Below are 27,048 nucleotides of genomic sequence, written 5' to 3'. Positions count from 1 at the left end.
TTATCTTTTTATACTCCAAAACATTACTTTCAATAGAATGTTGCTATGTTTCTATTAACTGATTAATCAAGAGTGCCAATACATTCTTTAAAATTGTGTCAATCTTTGTGATGTTAAAATCATTTCAATTTCAAAAATCTATGATCACTCAAAACAACTGGCTTTTAAAAATTATTTTTCCTGTTAGAATACGTACTTCAAATTTTTTTTTCTGTATACCAATGTGTTGACATACATATTTATGAAAGTGATTGAAAAAATAAGATGCTGTTTCATATCTTTATTACAGGAGGTCAAACACATCATACATTATTTATAAAAAGTTACAGTGGACAATAGACAAGTTATCTTAATCTTACTTAAACTAATAAATTTCAGAAAGGAATTGTACATTTGTAGTTCAAGCTTAAATTCATTATCTATGCTACAGCACTGGAAAACACATTACAAAAATAAATAAAAACAAAATAAATGGTGCATAGCTATAAGATAGTTTCTGAAAAACTGAAGTAGGGTATTGCACAATAAATCAAACTGAGAGTAATATATGCATATAATTACAGAAATTCTAAAATGAATATAAATACATTGTCATGACATGTTTCATAATTCATAAATATATTTTATCTCCTCACAGTTCATAATAAGCTCTTTGGATTTCAAAACAAAAAATTCCTTATCGAATCATTTCCCCATGCATTACATTTAGACATTTATTTGTTACTATAGAATTCATTATGAGAAACACATATGCCAGTCTATCTGATTTAACCCATTTAGCTCTACATTTGTGTGCAGAGAAATTTTGTGTGCAGAGAAATTTCTGTGACTAAAAAAAGGAAGAAAACCACCAAGTTCAAACTTTGATAACTTACATTTACACAGCTTTATGATTTGCACAGTGCTTTCCTCACTACTCTGTGAGGTAGAAAGTGCAAGCATTATAATCCCTATTTTGCAGATGAGGGAACTGAGGCTGACTGAGGTTAAGTGACTTGCCCAGAGTCACACAGCCTATAAGTGTTTGAGGCCGACTTTGAACTCAGGTTTCCTGACTTCAAGTCCAGCACTCTTTTCACTATGCCAAGCTGCCTCTTGAATCTTCTTAATTTGGGTTAGAACAACCTATATTAAGAACAGAAGAACAGAATAGAAACTGGTCAAAATTTAATTCTAAAATGTAAATCTTAAATCCTAATCTAATTACTGGATAGTGATCATTTTTTGAGATCAGTTCAATATATTTTAATAAATGCCAACTTTTCCATGTAATTAGCCCTATACGTGTATAAAAACAGGTAATGAAATTCATGAAAGGTTTATTGGTGAATTGAATGATTCCTGTTCCCTTTGCTCCTTTATAAACCTTTCAAACTGAGCAAAAAAGTCATAAAGGTTAAACAGAACTACATTTTTGAAACACCCCCCCTAAGACTTCTAGAAATTTCCATCTTAATTCCCAAGAGTAGGGCAATTTAACACCAAATAGCCCAAATCTAATCTCATATACACCAAAATTTTGTTTGTAATTAGCTCTATCCATTTTATAGTAAAATTTAGTTTTCATAAATTTGAATGGACTAAAAATACTGTTAAGAATGCTAAAAATAGCAGCATAAGCTATATCACTTCCAGTAGAGGCTTTCAGGAACCTAATAACTACCATATGTTATTGGTGACAATGATTTACAAACAATAACTGGAGATAATTAAGTAGTGGGGAAGGCACAATTAGATCATTAATGAATTTCTGACATATAACTAAACTAGAATGTTAAAAAAGCCTTCCATGATAGATGACTACACAGTAAAATCTTAATTTTTATGGTTAATTATTGATTTATAAAATGTGGACTAGCATTACTAAACTGAACCCTACTGGAAAAATTAGATCTGAATCACATATATATATAACAAAGGATAATTTTACTTAATGGTGGCTGAATGACAATGTATACCCCCATTCATAACTTTCTATAATTCATACATTCCTTTATCTTATGTTCTGACATATATATTGTTTCTCCCATTAGAATGCAAGATATTTAGGGACAGACTTTTTCTTTTTCTCAGTACCACTAGCTTTTAGGATAGTTCCTAGCAAACATAAATTCTTGATAATTGCTTGATGGAAGGATCCTGAATTTGTACTATCAGACAAACTGGATTCCTATAAAATCTGTTACATATTTTTGTGTGAAATACTAAAAAAAAATCTAGGTATCTATTGGAAATTTGTTAAAATCAAGTTATGATTTCATATTCCTTATGGAGAAACAATGTATATTTACAGTTTCTAAATGCACAAAAATCAAATTTTTATTTAAAATTTCTTCTCAAGTATGAAGACAAAGAAGAGGCAGAAAACCAAAATAAGCTGAAGTCACAATTGGGAACAAAAAAGAAAGATGACATTAATAAGTACTTTCATGGGCCATTTGGGAATAAAAATCCTTATCTTGAAAACAGCTGCAAAATTCTTTATTTTCAATTTTGATCATTCTTTTAGTTGTAAATAAGCCTCTCAAAAGGAAATTTCACTTACTTTTCCAAAGAATGCACATGTATGTTTTAAATCATGTTGTTTTGTTATATGTCTAAGAAATGGGCCACATAGGTCTATGTTTATCTATTTTAATAAATATTATTAAATTAATTACAATAACAAAAAAGGGAATGTGCTCCGATAAGACTTTAGCCAAAGAAATTTTTTTTGAGTACAAAATTAAAGGAAAATAATGTATTATGTCTGACACAATCTCAGGCAATTTGCAAAATTCCTGGGCCTTGATTTCCTCATGTAAATAAGAATTGAACTAAATGGCCATGGAAATGCCTGCTAGATCTAAATCTATGATCCCATAACCTTTTAAAAGGTAAGATTAAATTAAAATAACATGTTTACTTATCTTCTGAAAGTCAAAATTTCAAAGAGGTAAGTTTAGGCTACCTTGGGATAATGTGCTTTTAACAAACAAAATGAAAGTTACTATCTATAAATTAACATGTGTCCACTTGAAAATATATCAAGCTGAAAGAATATTTTCCTAAATGACACATTTGTGGGCACCTGATATTTATTATTTACACATAGTATGTACAAAATCTATATATAAATTATTCAGCCAAAAAGGATTGCACTAAAAAAAATTACTATGTTTGCATATTTGTAGCATGAAATAACTGGAGAAGTGCTCTAAGTTTCCATGAAGCAGTATCTCTATAGAACTCTGGGCTTGGGTCTTTCTTTTACTTTTTGATTCATGTTCATAGAACCATCCTTCGAATGCCACATTCACAGCAGAATTTCGCCCATTCCACTGGATATCTAGTTCCACATTCATGGCAGAATTTTGATAACTGTCCAGATGAATTTCCTTCATTGCCTTTAAAGCTTCCTCCATTGACAGATGAATAATCTACATCTGACCTAAAGTGATAAAGAACATTAGAAATACAAAATCTATTATGTCAGTGATATTCAAATAGCATTAAAAAACCCCAACCAAAATAGTTATATAGTATCTACTTCTTGCTCAGGATTATGGCTTTTAAAAAAATATCCTGTCTTTTAGTCCATATAAAAATAGCAGCTCATTACACAGAAGACAAACTTGTTAGCTCCTTTCAACATCAAAATATTATAGCACTGTGCTATGAAAATATAGTTGAATCCATATTTAATAAATACCTATAATAATATTCATAGCTAAACCTACCAAATTACCAAATATGTGATAAACATTAACACACCAAACTGGAAGGAAACTGGTACCAATCACATAAAACATGTAAAGATTGTGTTGAAAGTATACCATGTAGGGGTTCAAGGCCCTATCATTAAAGTTTAACTATATAAAAAGTCAGACATTTAGCAAATAGTGATACTGGTGATGCACCATAAGTCCAACAACAGAGTCATAGAATCAAGAACTCAGAGTTTCCAGACCAATTAGGGGCCATCCAGCTCAGCCTGTAAATCACTAGGAATATTTTTTTCAAGTAATAAAATACCCTACTTGGCATATAATCTTTTGTTTATTATAGTAAAAAAAAGTTCACTTGTCACTATCTGTATCATAGCATTCTTTAAGTATCTTGCTCCATCTAATAGCACAGAAACAATTGTGATGACCGCTCTCAAACATCATATAAGTAGCTACATGAACAAAAGCAGGAAATTGAATAACACGATGGATACTAAAAATGCAATTTCCCCATAATAATTAATAAACACTTCCCTGATCATACTCTGCCACAACCCAGAGATTCTGAAGTCAATAGTCATTATTCAAACCCTATTCCCCCTCAACACCCCCAATCCCTCAGGAGGGCCTGTTCCATAGGTAAGAAACTTGCTTCCAATTCTTTCATTCCCATTCCTTCCATCTACTGGCTCTCAGTGAAACCGTAGCTACCTTTCACCCAATCCTCCAAACTCACCGGTCAACGTGGGGAAATAGGAATACTTTTTGCTCCCTACCACCATCAACCAGTAACCTCAGTAATACTCATTTAAAGCTCACTCAAGCCACATGTCCTCCACAATCAAAATTCTGGTAGCAGTTTTCTACTGACCTTCAGGATACTCTCCTTCTCCCTCGATTAGTTCAACACCTGGCTCACAGTCTCTTTTCCTCAATTTCTGTCCCCATACTAGGAAACTTCAGTACATGTACTGACTCTTTAACACCCTAACCTTTCAGTCCCTCAAGTGACTCAATCCTGATGATCTTCACTACCTCACTTCAGCCACACATAAAAATGCTGTTATCCTTGATCTTACCATAGCTCACCAATGCAACACTTCCATGTACCTGAACTCAAATTGCTTTATCTGATTATTATCATCACTGCACCTCTTCATTTTCCTTGTAGCCCCACATGTTGCTCTTTGTCTACACCGTAACTTCCACTAGCTTCACTCCTTGATTGTTTCCTATACTAGCTACACACTCATCCTCATCTTGACCCTCAGGTGAACCAGTTTGATTCCACATTGTCCTCTTCAGTCTAACCTGATTGAAAGGTAAACACTTGGGGCCCTTAGACAGCTGCCACTGCAAGTAAGTGCTTTTACCCCCTGCAGTTCCATGGTGGCTGCAAGTGTTAGGTCTCCTTTATGTCTGCACTCTGTTGTCCTAGGAGAGACTCTGACTAGCAGGAACCTATGTTCTCAGCAACTGCATTCATTCAGGTATTCTTGCTCTTTGCTCTTCTCTCCTGAAACTAAAGCCTGGGATCCCAGATAAGGGTTAAAAAAAAAAAGACCTAAGAGCACCAAAAGCTTGAAACCTGAGACATATGTTCATATCCCATATCCTTGGAATAGTGCCTGACTCCAGCAGAAAGCTAATAAGCAAGTCAACTAGCCAGTGATTTTTTCTAAAAAAATGAGTAAGCAAAAAAGAAAGAATTCAACCATAGTTTCTACAGGGATAGAAAAGACCTGAAATCAAATTCAGAAGGGAGTAGACAATTAAAATGTCTACTTCTAAAATGTCAATTTGTGGATAAATCCTATTTTTTTAAAAAAAAAGGAATATCACCATAAAAATCAACTGAGAAAGCTACAATACAATGATAATGACCACAGTTCCTATGTACTCATGATAAAAACTGTTAGTAAACCAGATGGAGAATTGATGGATTCAGAGTGCAGACTAAGGCATAATTTCTCTATTTATTGTTTTTGTTTCTTTCTCCTAGAATATGACTAATGAAGATTTTTTTTCCATCACTTGATATCTGTAAAGGATTTTTGTACGTCTTGCCTTCTTAAGAGTAAGGGAAGATAATGTAGAATTAAAAATAAAATTCAATTAAAAAAAATGTTTCAGTTAAGAAAAAAAACCAATATGTCAAATGGTCACAGGTCCAAAAAAGAGTTTTTAGAAAAGCTTTAAAAAAGACTTTAAAAAATGACAGAGGTAGAGGAAAAATTAGAAGGGAAAAATAAGAATAATGAAAGAAAAATCAAGAAAATTATGAAAGGTCAACCAACTGGAAATATAGGTCCAAAAACTTACCAAAGGAAAAAAAACTCATTAAAAATTAGAATTATGCAAGAAGGAAAAGACTTCCTAAGAATAGAAATAAAACAAAATAAAAATAAAAAAGAAGAGAATATGAATGATCTTATTACAAAAACAAATGACCTGAAAAATAGATAAAAAAGAGATAATATAAAAATTGCTGAACTACCAGAAAGTTCTGATCAAAAAAAAGTTTAGACAGTATACATCTAAAATTTATTAAAGGGGGCAGCTGGGTAGCTCAGTGCATTGAGAGCCAGGCCTAGAGATGGGAGGTCCTAGGTTCAAATCTGGCCTCAGCCACTTCCCAGCTGTGTGACCCTGGGCAAGTCACTTGACCCCCATTGCCTAGCCCTTACCACTCTTCTGCCTTAGAGCCAATGCACAGTATTGACTCCAAGATGGAAGGTAAGGGTTTAAAAAAAATAAAATAAAATTTATTAAGGAAAAGGAAAAATAAGAAGTTTTAGAACTATGGTGTAAAATAGAAATTGAAAGAATCCACCAATCACCACCTAAAAGAGGACCCAAGATGAAAACTCAAAGGAACATTACTGCAAAGTTTTGTAGCTCCCAAGCTAAAGAGAAAATACCACAAGCCACCAGGGAAAAAAAATTAATATTGTAGAACTATAATCAGCATAACACAAGACTTAGTAGCCTTAAAAAAATTTTTAAATGTCATGGAACACAATATTACAAAGAGCAAAGGAACTGGTTTTACAATGCAGAAACATACAAAGCTCAGCATAATTATACAACCAAAAAAAAGTAGATATTTAATGAAGTAAATTTATTCTTGGAATAGCTTGGAAACTCCAAGAACTCAGCAGAAAATATGATCTTTAAGAATGCTAAAGAGATAAAAATGAAAGACCAATTGTAAGAGATTTAACAAAGTAAAACTCCTTGCTTGTTATATGGGAAAACATTATTTGTAACCCTTAAGGCTAGTATCTCTCTGCTTAGTTTGAAAGAATATATGTGTGTGTGTATGTATGTATGTATATTTATATTTATATAGTCAGAAGGCTTGAGGTAGAATTGAATATAATGAAAGGAGCCAAAAAATAGTAACATAGAGTAGGAAGAGGTAAAACGGAACAAGTATTTCATAAAAAAAGAGATGTGAGTAGAAGAAGTATTGCAGTAAAAGGGAGGAAACAAGAAGGCCAGTAGAGTTAGAACTCTATTCACATCAGATCTTGATTAAGGAAGGAATAACCTATGACAACTAGAAAGGTAGAGGTCTTAACTTATAGTGAAATAGGAGGATGAAGGGATAGGATAAGGAAGGGACTCTTAGAATGGGAAAGAGATTAAGAGAAAAGAGGGCAAGGAGAAAGATAAGGGAAGGATAAGGAGAATGTGGAAAAGTCAGGACACTGATATACTGATGGTGGAGTGGCAAACTAATCAACCATTCTGGAGAGTAATCTGGAACTATAGCCAAAGTGTCATCAAACTGCATAACTTTTGATTCAGCAATACTTCTTTCTACAAGGTCTGTATCCCAAAGAGATTAAAGGGAGTGGAAAAGAACTTAACTGTACAAAAATATTTACAGCAGCTTTTTTTGTGGCCACAAAGAACTGGAAACTGAAGGGAAGTCTATCAATTGGGGAATGGTTGCACAAGTTTTCATATATGGTTATAACAGAATACTATTGTGTCATAAGAAATGATAAACAGATGATCACAAAAAAAACCTGGAAAGACTTATATGAAGTGATGCAAAGCAAAATGAGCAGAACCAGGAGAATGTTGTGTACAGTAACAATAGTGTATGGTGATTAACTGTGAATGACTTAATAATTATCAACAAGGCAAGGCAGGAAGGTTAGCCCAGAGATGGCCCAGAGATGGTTAAAGAGCACCAAGGGATAGGCATCTCTTTTGCAGACAATTTAATGGTATACATGGAAAATCCTAGAGATTCAATTAAAAAGTTGGTTGAAATCATCAATAATTTTATTGATTAATTAGCAGGACATAAAACAAACTCATAAATCATCACTTCTATATATCACTAAGAAAGACCTGCAAGAAGAGATAGGTACCCCATTTAAAATATTAACCATAATCAGAATAAAATATCTGGAGGCATATCTGCCAAAACAAACCCAGGAACTACCTGAATATAATTTAAAAAAACACCTTTTACATAGTCAAATGTCAATATTTGGAGAAATAGTAATTGTTCATGGATGGGTAGAGCCAATATAATTACAAGGTCAATCCTACCTAATCTACTTATTCAATGCCATCCCAAATTATAAAAAAAAAATTATTTTATTGAACTATAAAAAATAAAAACAAAAATGATTAAGATAAAAATGTAAAGGAAGGATGGGTGGCAGTACCAAATTTTAAATGGTATTATTAAGTATCAATTACCAAAACTATCTGGTACTGGATAAGAAATAAAAAGCTAGATCAGTGGAACAGAACATTCATAAAACAAACAGTTATAAAAGACTATAGTAATTGTTTCATTAGACAAAAGTAAAAATCCAAATTTTAGGGATAAGAATTCATTATTTGATAAAAATTACTGGGAAAACTGGAAAAGAGTTTGGCAGAAACCAGGTATAGAAAAATACTCTGTGTACTAAGAGAAGATCAAAATGGATGCATGACCTAGGCATAAAGCCATATTAACTATCAGATTTAGAAGTAAGATAAAACAATGAAAAAACAAGAAATAACATTGAAGGCACAATATGAATACTTTTAATTATGTTAAATTTAAACAGCTTTGTATAAATAAAACTAATGTAGCCAAAATAAGGAAAACAGAGAACTGGGGAAAACAATTTTAAAGACAATTTCTTAGAGTTCTCATATCTGAAATATAGAGAATTCTATCAAATTTATAAGAATATGGAACATTCCCCAGTTGAGATCTGATCAAGAAATATGGATGATTTTTGGATGAAGAAATCAAAGCCATATATGATAATATGTAAAAATGCTCTAAATCATTACTAATTTAGAGATATGCACATCAAAACAACTCTCAGATAACACTGTACACCTATAAGACTGGCTATGATGATAAAAGAGCAAAATGACAAATGTTGGAGGGGATGTGGAAAAATGGAGATGCTTATACATCATCAGTGTAATTGTGAACTTTTTCTTTTTCTTTTTTTAAACCCTTACCTTCCGTCTTGGAGTCAATACTGTGTATTGGCTCCAAGGCAGAAGAGTGGTAAGGGGCTAGGCAATGGGGGTCAAGTGACTTGCCCAGGGTCACACAGCTGGGAAGTGGCTGAGGCCAGATTTGAACCTAGGACCTCCCGTCTCTAGGACTGAATTGTGAACTTTTTCAAACATTTTGGAGAAAATCTGGAATTATCCCCCCAAAGTTATAAAATTATATATGCCCTCTGACCTAGAAATACCACTATATTAGGTGTGTTTCCTAAGGTGATCAGGGAAAAAGGAAATGTGTCCAAAAATACTTATAGCAGAATTTTTTGTAGTAACAAAGAACTGTAAATTGATGGAGGATGTCCCTGTAAATTGATGGAGGTGACCCTGGGTAAGTCACTTAATTCCAAGCACCTAGTCCTTAATGTTATTCTGCCTTGGAACTCATATTTAGCATTGATTCCAAGATAGAAAGTAAAAACTTAAAAAATAAAAATTACATGTCCTTTCACATAACACTTTGAAAAATATTTTTTTAATTTCTATTTAATAGGATTGTGTTGTTAAACTTACCTGTTTGTATAACTATCAGCATTATAAGTTTTTCTCTTGTTTGGTAACACACTTGGTATAGAATTTCTTGCCAAACTAGGTGGTGTCGAAGCTCGCGCTTTCGTGCTACCTCTAATAGAAAGAATAGGGTAGATGGAAAAAGACATAAATGATTAGCACATTGTGTACAACTGCAAAAATTTAATTGTGAAAAAATAACTACTTTCAAGTATTTGAGTGAAATAAAAGCTGAGAACCACATTGAACTATGATGTTAGAGGATACTGACAAAATTAATGCACACTTTACAATCATGTTAAAGATACAAATTATTTTTTAAATGTGAAAAATATTTAATGTGAAATTAAAATAGGATTCGATCATTTTCTTAGAGATTTTAAATAAGCTTTAGATCATCCTGAAGTAAGGTAGAATTACAGTAAGAACATTCCTTTGAGAGTGCCAAGCCCTGAGTTTGAATTCCAGCTCCACTAATGTAATAGGTTGTATAACTTTCAGCAGTTCACTGAACTACTTCTAGGTCTTAGTTTCCTCAGCTGTAGTATGAAGATATTCTTAGCATTACCTCTCCCTCCAAGGTTTTTAAGGATCAAATTAGGATAAGGATCAAATAACTGTAAAATGCTCTATAGATATAAATGTGAAAATAAGAATTATGACCTACCTCCGATAAATAAAATTTTAACATTGTGCTACCAATCCCCAACATCTTTCTCACCATGGAAGATTCCTCTGCCCCTGTGGCCCCTTCTAGATTTGTTAGTTTCTCCCCCAAATCTCTATTTTAAGGAGGGATCTAGATCAGCCATTATTCCCTTCTTTCTTCTTCAAGGATGATATACTTTCTAGACTTCTTTCTTCACCATACCCTTGCTCTAGTATCTTTCTCTCCCCCGACCCCTACCCCAACCAATGGTTTTCAGACTCCTATTAGAATATAAGCTCCTTGAGGGCAGGGACTATCTTTGCTTTTATTTCTTTTCCCAGCACTTAGTACAATGCCTGAAGTGTAGCAACTGCTTAAAAAATGTTTGTTCATAAATTCTTGTTGACATGATTTACATTTGTAAAATAATTTTGCTGTGTAATTTACTTATATAACATGAGAGGCAGTACAGTGTAGTGGCTAGGGGGCTGCCCTTAAAGTCAAGAAAACTTGAGTCCAAATCATGCCTCTGAGGCACATATGATTGTAGATCTAGAGCTGCAAAGGACCTCTAGAGTCATAAAGTTGGGCACCCATAATTCAGAGAAGAAAAACTGGAGCCCAAGGAAATTAAGTAACATGTCCAAAGTCACACAGGTAGTTTCAGGCACAGGATGTGAATCTCTGTTCATTCCACTATATCATTTTTACTACCTGACATACTAAAGTATGTGACTGAGCACACAATTTAACTTTCTCAAGGTTCCAGGCAACTCTCTACAATTAAGAGCAGACAAGTTACTGATCTGCATGTGTGGAGCAAGTTTCCACACCTGGAATTCCCTATGAAAACACAGGTCTAGCTGCCCCAACACACAAATAATAACAACATAACTCATTTTATTATTGCTAGTAGTTGCACTGTGAGTAAAGGAAATGGAAATTAAGATGTTAAAAACTAGGATTTAGTTTGTTGAATTTCATGCTTCTAAGTAGAGTTTTTAAGAGAATTTGGTGAATACCACATTATCCAGAGTTTTGTTTAAAGTCACCCATTCCAAGTTATCCAATTGCAGGGGATTGATATATAAGTTTAACATAAGAACAAATATATGTTTAAATGGTCAGGATGGATAAGATAATCATTAATGTCAAAACATTCAGTTAAATTAATGGTTCTCTCACAACAAGTTACATAGGAGAAGAGGAAAAGGAAGAGCCTATCCCTAAAAGCTTTAAATTGCCATATCAATGATTTATGTTAGAGAGACTGCTTTGGGAAACCTCCCTTTTAAATTGTTGTTTCTAAAGCTCAACAGGAAAACTGAAGATGCACACCACAGGATCTGGAGGTTAAAGTAATGCCTTGTTCAAGCTGTCACTGCTATGGTCACCCTTAAAGACATCCATAGCATCCATATTAGATACCAAGGGCAAGATTTATCCATGAGATTAAAGTTCTTCTACCTCATTTCTATTCAGCACCTCTTGAAATCTACTACATTATTACTGTATGTCCTTTTTAGGAATTATTCTTCTAAATTATATCAGACACCTATAATAGAGGACAAAAAGATCATATTCAATGACAATGAAGAGCAGAGCCTTTCCAGAAGTTCTCTCTGGAATTTTTAAAAACGTAGTCCCTTTAAACTTGGCTCATATCACCTTTACAGGACAAAAAGTAGTGACAAATTACTGTAGTTCAATCATTAAGAATGTTTAAATGTTCCAGAGGTCCAATCTTAAAATGCATAAAAAAGTTGAACCTTTTCAGAATATGGGAAAAATTTATATGAATTCCAAGTAGATAAGAGTTTTTTTCTTGATCAGTACTAGAGTATCTTGACCCCAAGATGCTATTTACAAATAAATTTTTCTTACTCAATGTCAGTCACTATTTCTGCATCAAAAACATACTTTAGAAAGACTTAAAAAATAATTGAAGACAATCATTTTGGGGTCGGAAATTCTACTACCTTAATAGCATCAGATGCTATCTGCTATGTTAATAATTAGAAGAATTAATAAATAGATTATGGGAAGTGGCATAATGTACATAGCCTTCCTTCTTAGCCATCTTTTTGTGTCTTTTTTTTTTAAAAGATGGCAAGGCTGGATGGAATCTTACTATCCCCACCTCAGATCTTACAGATGAGGAAACTAAAGTCCAGAGAATTATGCAAAAAATAACCAGACTGGGATCTAGACAAAAGCCACTAACTCCAAACCCAAAGGTCTTTCTATGACATCATCATTATCATTCCTACATTTACACAGTTCTTTTAAGGTCTGAAAATTTCTTCACCTATATTGTCTAAAAATGTTTTTTAGAGGAATATTTTGTAAACCTTAAATCACAATACAAATGTGACTCATTATTACTATTATTATGTAAGTTAAGTATGCTTGGCTTAGGATATATTCGGGATCTTTAAATAGCAAATTATGATCCTGAAGTCTTATTTATTCCAATTTGGGTGTCACTACAAAATTCCAGTCTCCAAGTCTTCCAGAGAAAAGTTTTTCCTAACTTCATTATATAATAATGAATATATAATATAGCTAGCATATAGCTATATATAATACATATATATAGCTATATATATACATACATGTATATATATATATATATAGCTAGGAATATAGCTAGCATAGATATACCTCCTCTGTTCTACTTGTACACTGGCTTTAATCAAAGATTTAGAACAATGAAAAGTTTGTTTCTTACAGATTTTTGCAAATGCTTTTAAAATCATAACCAAAAGAAAATATTTTAATACAATACTGGTTTTAAATAATCAGATTAAGAGGTGTTAAGCCAAAAGAGTTTTATTTAGGATAATGTAAAAACTTAATAGAAACTTTTTAAAAGGATATGTTTCTATTAATATTTTAAACCATCAGCAAATATATAGTTCTTAAAATAAATATGCTTTCTATATTTTAAAAGATATAGGGTAGCCTAACATTTTAGTCCTTTAAGGATACAACTGAAAGATTAACCAAACTGAGTCGCAAATACTTACTTGTTAATGGGCAATAACTCATTTCTTTTGATGGCACTGTCTGATTTTGTATCATTTTCATACAACCTTTGCACATCTCTTCCAGTTCGAAGTGGTGGGCCTAACTTGTCCATCTTACTATTAAAATATATAAAGGGGTACCCATAAGGAGATTGCTAGTGTTTGCTATTTTAAGTAATTCACAAATTTTATACAAAATTAGACTTTAATCTTCCTCATTTGAGTGCTTTCTTTCCTTTTCCTCCCAATTTGCTAAGTACATTAAGAGACTCCAGGGAAAAACAACTTTGTGCAGTTATGTACAGACTACAGACATTCACAGAATTTGAATTTACTCAACAAGCACTATTAGACCCAGAAATTCTATTTAGATTTTCCATATGACAATGCAGAATTTTGGCACAAGGCCACAATAAATGTCAAAAACTACTTCATAATCACTAGGAACAAGATTATCCTAACTAGGAACAATTATCCTAAATGATTAATGTAGTAGAATAAGGCAAACAACTCAGGGAGAGGAGGCAGGAAAACTAGCACCTAAAACAACTGCCTTAGGATTTAAAACAAATTAGTGAAACTAGGTAAGAACCCTGGACTTGTTACAGTCAAAATTCTGATCTAAAATTTCCCTTCTGTATCATTTTAGCACTTTTAAAAATCATTCATATTTATTACCTTCTTAAATTAAATGCCTTATTTGCATTTTCTGATAAATGTATGCATTTGAGGTAAAAATGAGGTAAAAACCTCATCACTTTGACTCTACAATTTTACTTCTTTACTACTAGATTAACTAGTAAGAAGGTAAATGGCCTGATTCCATACAATTTATCTAAAGTATGATGGACTTATGGGATGTCTCTTATGGAAACTACTATTAGAAAGGTGATTTTGAGAGGAGAAAAATTAGGTGATAAGAAAAAACATTATTTCCTGTCATTGAGATATTCGTGAGATCATTTCTATCCCTGTATCCAGTTACCATCTCCTGAGATCCTGTGAGTTTCTATATTTCTGTGTGATCCTGTCTCTGTGTGTGTTGGAGCTGCCAAGACCCAGTAAACTGCCATTTGACAACAGGCCAGTCATCTTGGCCCTTGGCCTCTGACCTGTAAGGGTGAACTCATCACTGTTCTAGCTATCTCATCCTGATAAACTGTTTACTGGTCTATAAATAATTGTGGACTAGTAGATCAGATTAGTTTAATTTGTAGAGCAAGGGTCCCCAAACTATGGTCCAAGGGCCAAATGTGGCCCCCTGAGGTCATTTATCCGGTCAGTGAGAGGAGCACTGTATGTGGTGGTGGCTACAAAGCACGGCATCACTCACTTACAGTACTACTTCCGGTGTCATAATCCTTTGTGTGGCACCTTGTTCTGAGGGTAACTGAATGAGAAAGAGGCACCATGCAAAGGATTATGTGGCTGCACAATGGAAGACATGGGCATGATGAGCGGCGATCTGGGGGAGGGGATTCCACACTATGGCGATCTGGGGGAGGGGATTCCACACTATGTAGACTGTTGCCTGGTATAGTGGTGGCAGTGATGGGCCTGTACCAGGTGTGACAGGCCCAGCACTGCAGCGCCTGCTATCCCAGATAGATTTGTTCATAGTTTTGTTTTGTTTTTCATAGTCCAGCCCTCCAATGGTCTGAGGGATAGTGAACTGGACCCCTATGTAAAAAGTTTGAGGACCCCTATTGTAGAGTGATGCAGATTAGGAATAGTGTAGCCTACAGATCTATGAAGATAGTCCATGAGGACATGTAGTAGGGTTTGGGGTGGAGAAACAAGATTATTAAGTTTAGAGACAGCTTTCCCCTGGCCCTCTACATTTCTCTTTACCTTATTATAAATAAACATACATTACTGTTTAACAACAAAATTCATATATCATTTAACCTTGTAAGTTGCTTCACAGGCCTGAAGTCTAGTTGCTGAAAAACATACTAAACAGTGAAACCATCAAGATTACAACCCCATCTATCCATCATACTCACCTATTTCACATGCAAAAAGATTCTGCATACAAGCCTAGAATTAAGCTGTTTAATTTTTGCCTGAGGACTAGACTAGAAAGGCTCCTTACCAAAAAGTTGATTATGAGGCAATTATTTTTTTTTATCCACAGCAACAGTCTAAAGCATGAAGAAGCTGCAATGTTCATTGATTGAGGGGTGAACACCCACTGACAAAAACAAAAATCTTGTGAATTTAATAAGTAAATTAATAAAAGCTAACAGTAAATGGCATATGTAACAAAAATAGTTTGGAAATAAATCATTAAAAGACTGTCAAAAAAAGTGTTCTTTTTTAATCTTTAAAATTCCTGATGTTTATCTAGGATAAGAAGTATCAATCAAATGGGAAAAAAATCTTTGCATCAAATTTCTTGGATGACGGCTTGGTACTTAAGATATATAGATTAGTAACAGAAATTTATATATGCATATATATGTATATGTATATATATGTAAAAGTTATTCCAGTTAGAATGATAAAGGCTATGAACAAAGAATTATTTTTAATGTAAACAATTAACAATGAAATGAAAGAATACTCTAAATCACTAATAAGAAAAACGTAAATCAAAACAACCCTGAAGCTTCAGCTCACAATAAGTAAATAGGCAAAAATCATGGCAAAGGATGGAAAGTCAATGTTAGAGGGAATAGAGAAAAAAGCACACTGAAGCACTATTGTTCCACTGTTGTGAATGCGAATCAGTACACCATTGTGGAAAGCAGTTTGGAAGTAAGCAGCTAAGGGAACTATAAACACTGTGACTATAAGATCCATGGAATCTTGGGTAATACTTTTGATTATATAAAAATATTAACATGCCCATTCTGGGTAGCAAAAATATGAAAGTTGATCATTGGTATCACAGGCTTATCTGTGAATATTAATAAATTTATATTTGAAAATTATTTTAGATTTCAAGTTAAATAATCCCTGATCATATAAATTTTAATTATAAACTTTAAAGATACTATTAAAAACTCTATAATTTTAACCTGATATCAATTAAGGGCACATCTACATCAATGGTATTCATAATTTTCTATCATTATAAGCAAAAAAAAACGATCTACATGGTACTTAGCAAAATAGGGTCATAAGCTAAGCAACTTGCTCTTCAGGGTACATATAAGCATGCTGGGAAATTCCATGACACCTTTCTTTTGTTTTCATGGAAAGTTGGTTGGAATATGCATACTCTGAATAACCCAGAAACTTTTTCTTACAGCTCTTTAATCAATAAATCTAGGTATCTGCTTAGTGTATATTTCTATTTCTGTCATAGCCTATTGACTGTTATCTTTGTTACAACACAAATTTCTCTCCTGAAAAAAGTAAAGAAACTTAAAGTATGCCTCTCCAACACACCAGGATTTTAATAAGAATGAAAGGTTTCCAAAGGAAACAGAAGTTGGCTTCAATGGATAATTAAGAGTCCTGAGTATAATGAAGGTGACAACCCTTGACAAAATGATAAAGAATGGAAGATAAAAAGGAAAAAGGACAATTAATGTTTAAAAGCAGATCTTGGGCTCTACCTTAAGAGGGTAGAGTTGGATTTTTTCTTTCATTTTTTTTTTCCAGAGAGGGGAAGGAAGGGAAATACTTGGTAACTTTAATAAAACAAATATTTGAAGGAATAAAAAAGACACATTTTACACACCAGAAATAAGACAGTCTTTCTGCACACAGCCTTGAGCAGATTGTATCTGGTGAATTGTGTCCTTTTGTTTAGCTAAGTGTAAGTTTAAACCTGAAAGTAATTTCAGCTTTTCCAGGACGGTCCATCAATTATCTGTTGAACTTTCATAAATTCTCCAGATATGGAATAAAATGGTAAATAAATATTTGCTAAGGACAAAAATTTGGTTTCTCTTTGAGGTTTATACCAGTCCATCCTGAGCTGGATATGAGATGAATGTCCTTTTGGGGAGTGAAAACAACTTAAAAAAAGACATTCTTCATACATTCTGTTACTCCAATTTATTTTGGGGTTATCCGTGCTATTAATAAGCACTATTAAGCATTTTACATCTGCTGGAATTTTTTTTCCAGCATAACATATTCTTTTGTCTGTCCTTTTTCCATTTTTAATCCATTTTTAAACTCTTCTTTCTCGGCAGACCACTAGCAGTCAGAATAACTTGAAAAGCACCACCAAACATATTAGGGGCAAAACTCTTGTACCCATTAGTTGGCACCTAGAATTGTGAAGTGCTTCTTTTCTGTTTCCAAGAAGGCAGAATCCACTTGTATTGTTTTACTTTTGCCTTCCTGATCTGTACCTAAGGCTATGACAAATACAAAATTTCTCTCTTATGCTTTAGTTTTACTCAACTATTTCAGTCAAATACAATATTTTTCTTTCATTAACTTGCCTTTCACAATCTACTGCCCAATGAATTCTCCAGCAACATGTTCTTTATTAGGAATACCTTGCAGTGATATTAGAGATTAGATATTTCTTGTCCCTCCTCTATTGTCATTTTTTAGGCTCTCCAACTGCTAGAGCCACTTCCTGGTTCTGTTTACTGGGTTCTTTTCCGTGTTCTTGATTTTTCTGAGGACATCAATGTCTCTCCATTTTCATCACAGTTTCTGAAACTTCCACACTAGTATCTGAATTTAAACTTTCACACAACATTGACTGTTCTTGGGAAGGTCACATGGGTGCTTTGAGGTCAGCAGTTTTCTTGAAGTCCTGGTGGTTCTTTACAATCATTTCTTCCCTTCTTTACCAATGAAAATTTGTTAAAAAACCATGTCTTTAAGGATCCATTCTCAAATTCTCCCTGGAATCGATGCCCAACTCGGGGACTCGCAGTAGGCAGAATCTGTTCTTTTTCTGAAAATCAGGACATTTGACCATCTGTCTTTGTAGTGCCTCTTTCCCCACTCCATTTTTCCTCATCCCAAGAGTCTGACCTTACACTCCCCAGAGATGGAATTTAAGGAAGCCTGGCATTCCTCTGGGCAGCAGGGGACACACTCACGGCCTTGCTCCTGGCCTTGGGCGTTAGATCTCTGGAAGTCATTCATTTCTAGAGCAAAGCTCACTCAGCACAAAAAATAGCTCACCTTCCCTACAATGTCCTCCTTCTGGGAACCTCCTCTCCTAGCCACAAAAGTTCGGGTCTTAAGACCTTTAAGTGGCCGGGAGGAGGAAAAGAAGCCCAGTCTCATAGATGCCTACTGGATTTTCTAAAAAAGGAAGAAGGTTCTGGTCCTAGCAAGAATATTATGGTGGAGCCACCTATTGGTAAGAAATCTTCTATGTGGCTTAAGTTTAAAAAAAAAAAGGCAATAGAGAATAGTAGTTTGGTAATTCCTTCCTTTGAGGTACTGAAGCAGCTATTTTGTTTGATCTGGTAACAATAAGGGAGCTCTTTTGCCATGATAGGCCATGTATCTAAGATATAATAGAGAACTCCCTGAAGACATAAAAAATGGATAGCAATTACCAACTTATGGTGATTCATAGGAGCAAAAATTATACTTCCAGAAGGAACCTAGAAAGTATTGTCAGTGATTATGAAATCTTGAGCAATAAACTGAAGACCATAGGGGCACAGGTGTGTTTCTTTTTTACTTTTGTCCACTGAAAGCAAGGAATACAGAAGATAAAAATTAATTCAGGAAATGTGAAGAAATCCAAGAAGCTGAATAGGGTAAATTGATAGAAAGTATTTGAGTGGTTGGTCATTATATTGATCAGTTACTGTAACAGTTAAAATTTTAGGGGAGATGGGGAGACTGAGGCAGGTAGAAATTAGTTTCTCTCTGCAAGGAGTATTATATTTTTTAGAGGTTTATTAAAGGCTAAAGATTAAAGAATATACAAGTAAGAAACATGTGCCTAGGCCAGAGGCCTAGACAAAATAACCTCACATCACGCAAGAGACGAGCCTGCTCCAAAACGGAAGTCCAAAAAGAGCCGAGAGACCACAAAAGCCTTTGCAATCAGCTTAAATCCCTTCTCAATCTCGCCCACCTCAGAATTCCGTGAGATTACAAGGCATTCTGGGGAAGTGGAGCAAAGGCTCATGGGGATTGTAGTCCTGTATTCGAGTCTATTTTTTACATTACTGAGTTTTGGAAATTGATTATCTGGATAATACTGATATATAACTTGTTACTATATAAATTGTTCTCCCAATTCTACTCACTTTGTTTTGTATCAATTCATACAATTATTTCCAGGTTTTCTGAAACTATTCCCTTCATCATTTCTTTTATAACAAATGTCAAGAAAAAGAGAAATAACTTTGGCTCTACATTATACTATAGACCACCTAGCCAGAAAAAAGCAAATAGATAAAAAGTATGGGAAAAAATAACTTTGGAACAGAGGCATGATATAACAGGAATAGAGGACTTCAATTATCCAGACATGTACTGGACCTTTCTCCCAAAGGAAAACAACTAATAAATACTCCACTACCTTAATGACACTTTTATAATTCAAAAAGTAGACTAACAATGGGAATTTCTATTTTTTTTTACCTAATCCTCACTAACAAAGAAAAAAATGGTTGCCAGGAGAAAATAACTGGAAATTTAAATGAAGAAATTTAGAGTTTGTGATAAAGAAGAGGAAATCTGTGCATTGTTTGACATGTATCTAGATTCTGAGAGAGCAAATTTCAAAGGGTTAATAAATGATGAGAAGCCAAGAGTTGATCTCTATGGCACAGTTTCCTCATTAGTAAAATGGAGATATTAACAGCATCTGCCTAACAGGATTGTTGTAAGGATCAAATGAGACAGTATATATGATGAATCTTTAAACTAGAAAAGTTTTATATAAATGACAGTAGTACTACTACTATAAGTCTTATTATTAATTTTCTCTGCAAAGGAGAATGATCTTTACAATGGAAATGATAAAAGAAAAATCTCTAATAGGGAGCAGATTCCAAAGTAAGAAGTAAAAGAGCATATAGCTGCCCTTGATAAATTTTAGTCAACTGGTCCAGATCTTTGGGCCCTGAAATAAATGGCAAATGTGACTGTTTGGGCTCTGTCAATGATAATTTAAAGATCATGGAAAATAGGAGAGATATCATAAGACTGATGAAATTAAAATATTCATCTGATTTGGAGAAGGAAAAAAGACAGAACATGCAAAACTATAGGCCAATGAGCTTGACTTCCATTCCTGGAAAAATTATAGAATAGATCATTAAAGAATTGGTTGGCACTCATCAAGAAAAAGGAAGTAGTGATTACAAAATTCCAGCATTGCTTCATCAAAAACAGGCCTTGCACAAGGCAAAAAATTCATACAATAACAATAGCACTGTAACAACAATTTTGAAAGCCTTCACAACACTGATCAATGTAGTGTATGATCCCATAGGGCTGATACTATTTCTTTCCTGTCAAACAGGTGATGGATTCAGGATGCAGAATGAGACACATATACTTTATACATGGCCAATGCAAAAATTTATTTGGATTGACTCATGCATATAATTCTTAAAAGTTTTGTTTTTCTTTTAACCAGATGGGGAAGATAGGGAAAACTGAGAAAGAAAATCCATCTTTGTTCATTGAAAAAAAAAAAACTTAGTTTAAAAAAAAAAAGGACATGGCACATGAAATAATTCCATTTCCCTTTTTTGAAAGTACTACAAAACTAGATGAGAATACTGGGGATAGAATTTACTTGGGTTTCAGCAGAGCTTTGAACAAATTGGTTTATTATAATGTTACAAAGGAGGAGAAATACAAGTTAGATAACGGGGAAAAAAACACCAAACCCCTACTTTGTCAGGCACTTTGCTAAACATTTTATAAATAACATATAATTTTATCCCTACAACAAACTTAGGAGAAAGGTCCTACTATTATAACTATCTCACAGTTGAGGAAACAGGCAGACAGAAATTAAGTGCCTTGCAGTCACAGATTGATTCATGTCTGAAGCCAGATATAATACTCGATGCTTCCTGATTCTTCACACTCAGCATTTTGGCCATTTCAACATCTAGCTGCCTCTAATATAATCAGATGAATTTAAAACTGTTTGGATGGACAGTTTCAAATAATAATAATTATTAGTTCAACACCAAGAGGTTAAGAATTCTCCAGGGGAGTATTCCAGAGATCTGTTCTTAGGTTCAACAGTACTTGACACTGTTGATTGTCTATTCTGCCTGGATATCCTCTCCTCTTAGGTTTTCCTGAAGCTGTTCTCTCCTGATTCTCCTATCTCACTGATCACTCCTTGATCTCTTTTTTCTGGTTCTTCATTCATATCATGCCCAATAACTAGATATTCCCAAGGCTTTTGGCCTTCTTTTCTTTTCATTCTATAATGAGAGTTCTTAACTTGGGGTCTCTGGTACTTTCTTTAAAAATGTTTTTTTAATAACTTTAAATTTTATGTATTTTAATTTGTTCATTTAAAAACATTATTCATAGGCTTCGCTAGACAGATAAAGAGATCTATACTATCTCTCTGCTCTATGTTATATTTCTTAGTGAACTCATCAGCTTTCACAAAAATAATTCCCAGATCTTAGTCTTGTATTACCTATTGTCATTTCTGCTATCTCAAAATAGATGTCTTGTAGTCAACTCAAACTCAACATAACCAAACCAAAACAGAATGTACTATCTTTCCTTCCCAAACCTCCCCTCTTCTGAACTTCATTATGATTGTTGAGGTTAGGGTGTTCAAGGTGTTCAGGGAAGACTAGTACCTCTGGTTTGAGGGCTTGCCAAGCCCTTTTCAAGACCTTTCAAAGGACACTTCCTTTGGTATCCAACTGCCACCCAGTTCTCACTTGTGGTTCTAAAAAGGTATTGTATGCACAGCTACCACACCCTGGTAAACTGTCTTGGTAGACTGACTAAACCAGCTTGAGGGTAATCAATGGGCCTCAAATCCATAAGTGAATTAATGGGGTGTCTACTTTAGGCATGCAAAGACTTCCCCCACTGGAAGGGGAGGATGAGAACAATTTGTTCCAAAGTCCATAAAGAGAGCAGAAGCAGGCAATGTGAAGTGCTTAGAGCTTAGTTAGACATCGAAGAATCCAAGATCATTCACTGTATCTCAAGTCATCACTACTCACCTTGACTTTTTGTCTTACCACTGGACTTATATGAGTGGAAGAGAGATTAAGGCCTACAATTTTGTGTAGCTTAGCCTCACTTAAATCCAATTTATGAACAAATGAAAAGACATCACCCAGTGATATTATTTTGGTTCTCTTCATGTACAATGAACAACTAATTATTGTTGAGGGTATTATTATCTTCATAGTCACCCAGGTTGTCATCCTTGAATTCTTATTCTTACTTGTAATATATATCCAATCCATTGCCAAATCGCATCACTTCAAACCTTGAGTGGGGGCAAGAGAGTGTTTATCTCCCTCTTCTCTATCAGATCCACTACCCAGTTCAGGCCCTCATAACCTTTCACCTGGATTACCACAACTGTCTTAAGTCTGACCATGTCACTACTAACTTTTATCTTCCTGCCCTACTCACTGTGCTCCAACAGCTCATTGCCTTCAGGACAAACTATAAACTCCATTATCATTTAAAGCTCTTTTTCTCATTGCCCCTTCCAGTCTTCTCATATTTTTCTCCATGAACTCCATATGACAATAATACTATCTATTAGAGTTCTCCTTACAATATACTCTCTTATCTCTGTGCTTTTGAGAGTTATCCTCCAAATCCTAAAATGTTCTGCCCTTTACTCTTGCATCTCTTGGCTTTCTGGATTTCTTTCAAAACTCAGTTCAAATATCATCTATTGCAGGAGGCCTTTCCTGGTTTCCCATAGCTGCTTTGCCCTCTCAAAATGGCTTCCATCAACTCTGTATATATTCTGGATGTACTTTAATTGTTGACATGTTGATATCCCCCATAACAATGTAAGGTCTTTGAGGACTTTTGTTTTGACTTTCCTGGTATCCCTAGAGTAATCAATAAATGCTAGTTGACTTGACATGATAATATATGAAAGGCTATCATGAAGAGGAGCCCTAAGGGGCCAAAAGGCAGGACTAAGAATAATGGGCAGGAGATGCAGAGACAAATTTAAGTTTGACATAAGTAAAAATTTTAAAAATCAAAGTTGTGGAATAAGTTGCTTTGAAAAGTGGTAGCTTCTACCTTCTTGGAAGTCTTCAATCAGAAGATGGATGGTTTCCTATAAAGCAGCTTACATTGTTGTGGAGATTGAATTAGAAAGCTGCTGAGGTCCCTTCTCTCAAATTGTGTGATTCTGTGATTAATTAGGACCATTTATTAAGTACCCTCTATATAAGGGGCACTATGCTAGTTACTAGAGATGAAAGAACAAAAATTCCCTTCCACCAACAAGCTTACATCCTACTGGGGAAAACAACAACATGCATAAGTATGTAAATATAAAAATATATGCAATGCAATCTCAGGGATACACCAATAGAGGGGAGAACATGGTAATGGTTAGAAGTTGTCTTTGGCAAGAAGTAGCATTTGAACTGAGTTCCTGTAAGATAGGAAGAGAGATAGTCCACATCAAGCAGAGAATAGTCTTTGACAGAGACAGTTGCAAAAAGAGTAGGGGAGGAAGAAGAAGAAGAAAACTTAAGGTTCCAGAAGAGAATGAGAAGCTGAGAAGGGCAACTGACCACCTCACTTCACACTTCTTTCAGCTGGGAGCTGGTGGGAAGAAGCATATCTCCTAGGCTGGAAAGAAGCTGTCTCTCTGGAGATCAACTATCTGTTCCTGAACCCCTGGATACCTCTCACTCAACTCCAAATAACTATAATCAAAAGCTATCAATGGATACTGTGGAAAGCCTTCCACAGAGATCCTTTTCAAGGATCTCCCTTCTCCCTCTCTGTCTCTCTCCCTTTTTGTTCCTGGACTCCTGTATTTAAAGCTAATCAGCTTAGGAGTAGAGATCAACTGACAGCAGCCAAGAAGAGGGATCGAGGCAGAGAAAGCCTTGAACCCCCCTAAACTTTGGAGGGTCAATTTGCCAGAGAGGACAAGTGCAGGGCCTCCTGTACTCCCATTTTCCCTACTTGATACCCCTTACCACTCCTTCCCTGTTTGAACCCAATAAATGTGTTACTCTAGAATTAGTTATGGGTCAGTTTCTAGCAATAATAAAGGGGACTGAAGAGGTCATACCTCTCCCCAAAAGCAGGGTTAACCTCTGGATCCCAGTGATCCAAACTGAAAAACCCAAGGAATAAACATCTCTCCGTGGTATAGGCACAGGATCCAGAAGGGAACTGGCAAGTTGGTGTCCCTGAGGAACCCAGAGGCAGAAGAATTCATCTTGCCTTTCAAAAAGACACTGGACCTTAAAGGGGGCAGTGTGTCATCTTATTAGGGCTTCTCCCTCTAGTTCTTGTCCTCCATCTCCCAGAACCATTCTCTGAGGAGACATACTACCTGTGTCAAGGAGACAGGACTTGGCTATCTCCCCCCCAAAGAAAGAGAGGGGAAGAACAATCTCTTCATCCTCTCTCTCCATTTCCCTCTCTCCCTCCTTCTTCCTTATTCCCTTGTGTCCCTACATTACACACTGAAAAGATTTAAGGATAACTGGAGATAATCTGGAGATAAGAAATGGGCACAGCAAAGAGTACAGTTTGGCTAGAACAAAGAGTGTACTAGAAGAGTAATAATAATAAATCTGAAGGGTTAGACTAAAGGCAGATTATTAAAAAACTTGAATGCCAAACAGAAGAATTTCTATTTATTCTAAAGGCAAGAGCTGGTCAGCAAAATAACAAGTCTAGATCTAAACAATAGGAATATCAATTTAGCAATTTCCAACTTATCCACAAGTCAGTCTCAGTGGAAAATAACTTTATAGTACATTGAAAATTTATTAGTCATTAAGTCTTAAGAGTGTCTTTAAAGTTTGATATAGAGAAGAGTAATTCGAAATTGATAACTCACAAAATCAGTTTTCCACATCTCTAAATAATAAAGGTTAAAACCTGAATTTAGAATTTTATATTCCATAAAAAAAATTCTAGTTTCCTTTGTGCTACTGCAGCACCAAAAACTAATTATTAGACATCTTGCTTTACGGTGAACAAATGTTGAAAACTTATCTAAAGTACTACTTCATTGTTATCCTTCAGAGCTACTGTTAAAAAAAAATTACATCAGGATACAATCCCTCCAAATAAGTGCATTTTGTTGCTAATATATGACCAAAGATTTTTTTGTTTAATAGTTATAAATAATCTCAACAGGAAAATTAGACTCAACAGAAATGTACTTTATAGCAACTTTATATAACATATCAACTGTCATTTTATCATTAAACAGTAAATATTTACTGAAATTAAAAGCAAACACTGACATCAGCAGTATATCTAAAAAGGGCTAGTGATTTTTTTTCCCTTTTAGATAGACAAAGTATTCATAAGGAAGAGATTCAAGAAAATGCTTTCACAAAAAGGTGACTATTTCTAATAGGAATCTTTCACTCAATCAAGTTTACTAAAGACTGAAAAATTTATACACAATCAAAGGATTTGGATTTGGATTTGGATACATGACAGTAAAGAGATCTAATATAAGAAGTGAAAGGTGAAATTTTGTGGTCCAGCTGGTGGTATAGTAGACAGAATCCTGGGTCTGGAATCAGAAAAACATGAGTTCAAATCTGGCCTCAGATATATATTAACAATGGGCAAGTAACTTCTGTCTCAGCTGTAGAGAGGTGAATAACACTTACCTAGCAAAGTTGCTGTGAGGAACAAATGAGATAATTATAAAGTGCTTGGCACAGTGCTTAGGCCATAGTAAGCCCTATATAAATAATGCCTTTCTCTTCCCTCTGCAGTTAGAGCTGTATTCACTGGTTCTCTGAATCTTTGTATTTGTCTATATCATCTCCACTTCTGCGTCTCATTTCACCAACTGCTTAAACCCTAACTTGTCAGTTTTCAAGCCCAAAAGTTAGCCCCTGGACACAGAGCCCCAGTCCTGACCTTCCAGATATATAGCTAAACACCAAGGTCTTTGAAACTCCAGGTTTTAGGTTAGCTGAAGAAGCGAAAATGGTCCACAATGGTTTGTATTCATGACTTTATGAAGTTGGGTAATGATGTGCATTTCTATTTATAGGAAATGGAAATAAAGACTATAGAAACTTGTTTGTTCTTGTACCATGCTGAAGGTAAATGATAATTTTTTTAATTGCTTTTCTTAAGTAAAGAAAATTCTGCACCTGCCTTTTGTTGAACAGGTAAGACCATAAGTAAAAATTATAGTTTTACACAGTACTTGACTAAAAGTTAATCTTTGATATTTGACATTCTAATACATAAAATTGATATATGATTCATTTTGTTTAAAAAAGAAAAGAAAAATGATTCTTGGTACCACATTACCCAATTCAAATGTTGGCAATATCTCTCTACTCAAAAACCATGATTAACTTCAGTTTATTTTAGAACTCTACGTTTCAACCTTCTTTAAGGATCCCCAAGGATTAGAGATAATAATTTTCTTGAAACAAAAAAATATTTTCCACTGGGTTTCTCATTGTACTCTTTGTCACAGGTCCTCTATCACCAATGCAACTATACACCTATC

At 34.5% G+C, this 27,048-nt stretch overlaps 1 protein-coding gene across 6 annotated transcripts in view; it reads right to left on the bottom strand.

Moving 5' to 3' along the window:
• Positions 1–265: 265 nt before the first annotated feature.
• ZC2HC1A (zinc finger C2HC-type containing 1A) overlaps positions 266–27,048 on the bottom strand; it is a 131,801-nt gene continuing 105,018 nt past the window's right edge. For 5 of the 6 annotated variants that reach the window (XM_056824130.1, XM_056824131.1, XM_056824133.1 and 2 more), the window contains 3 exons: positions 13,440–13,556; positions 9,765–9,875; positions 266–3,430 (listed from right to left, as the gene is read on the bottom strand). In XM_056824130.1, coding sequence (XP_056680108.1) covers positions 3,268–3,430; positions 9,765–9,875; positions 13,440–13,556 — 391 coding nt within the window. In that variant the 3' untranslated portion in view covers positions 266–3,267. The remainder of the gene's footprint in view (positions 3,431–9,764; positions 9,876–13,439; positions 13,557–27,048) is intronic. The other variant, XM_007486925.2, reaches the window with a different exon arrangement.

This window comes from Monodelphis domestica, chromosome 3, assembly GCF_027887165.1.
Source record: "Monodelphis domestica isolate mMonDom1 chromosome 3, mMonDom1.pri, whole genome shotgun sequence".
Classification (NCBI taxonomy): Eukaryota; Metazoa; Chordata; class Mammalia; order Didelphimorphia; family Didelphidae; genus Monodelphis; species Monodelphis domestica.
The sequence above is the reverse complement of the archived record's forward strand: the minus strand, read 5'-3'. Positions and strand labels throughout refer to the sequence as shown.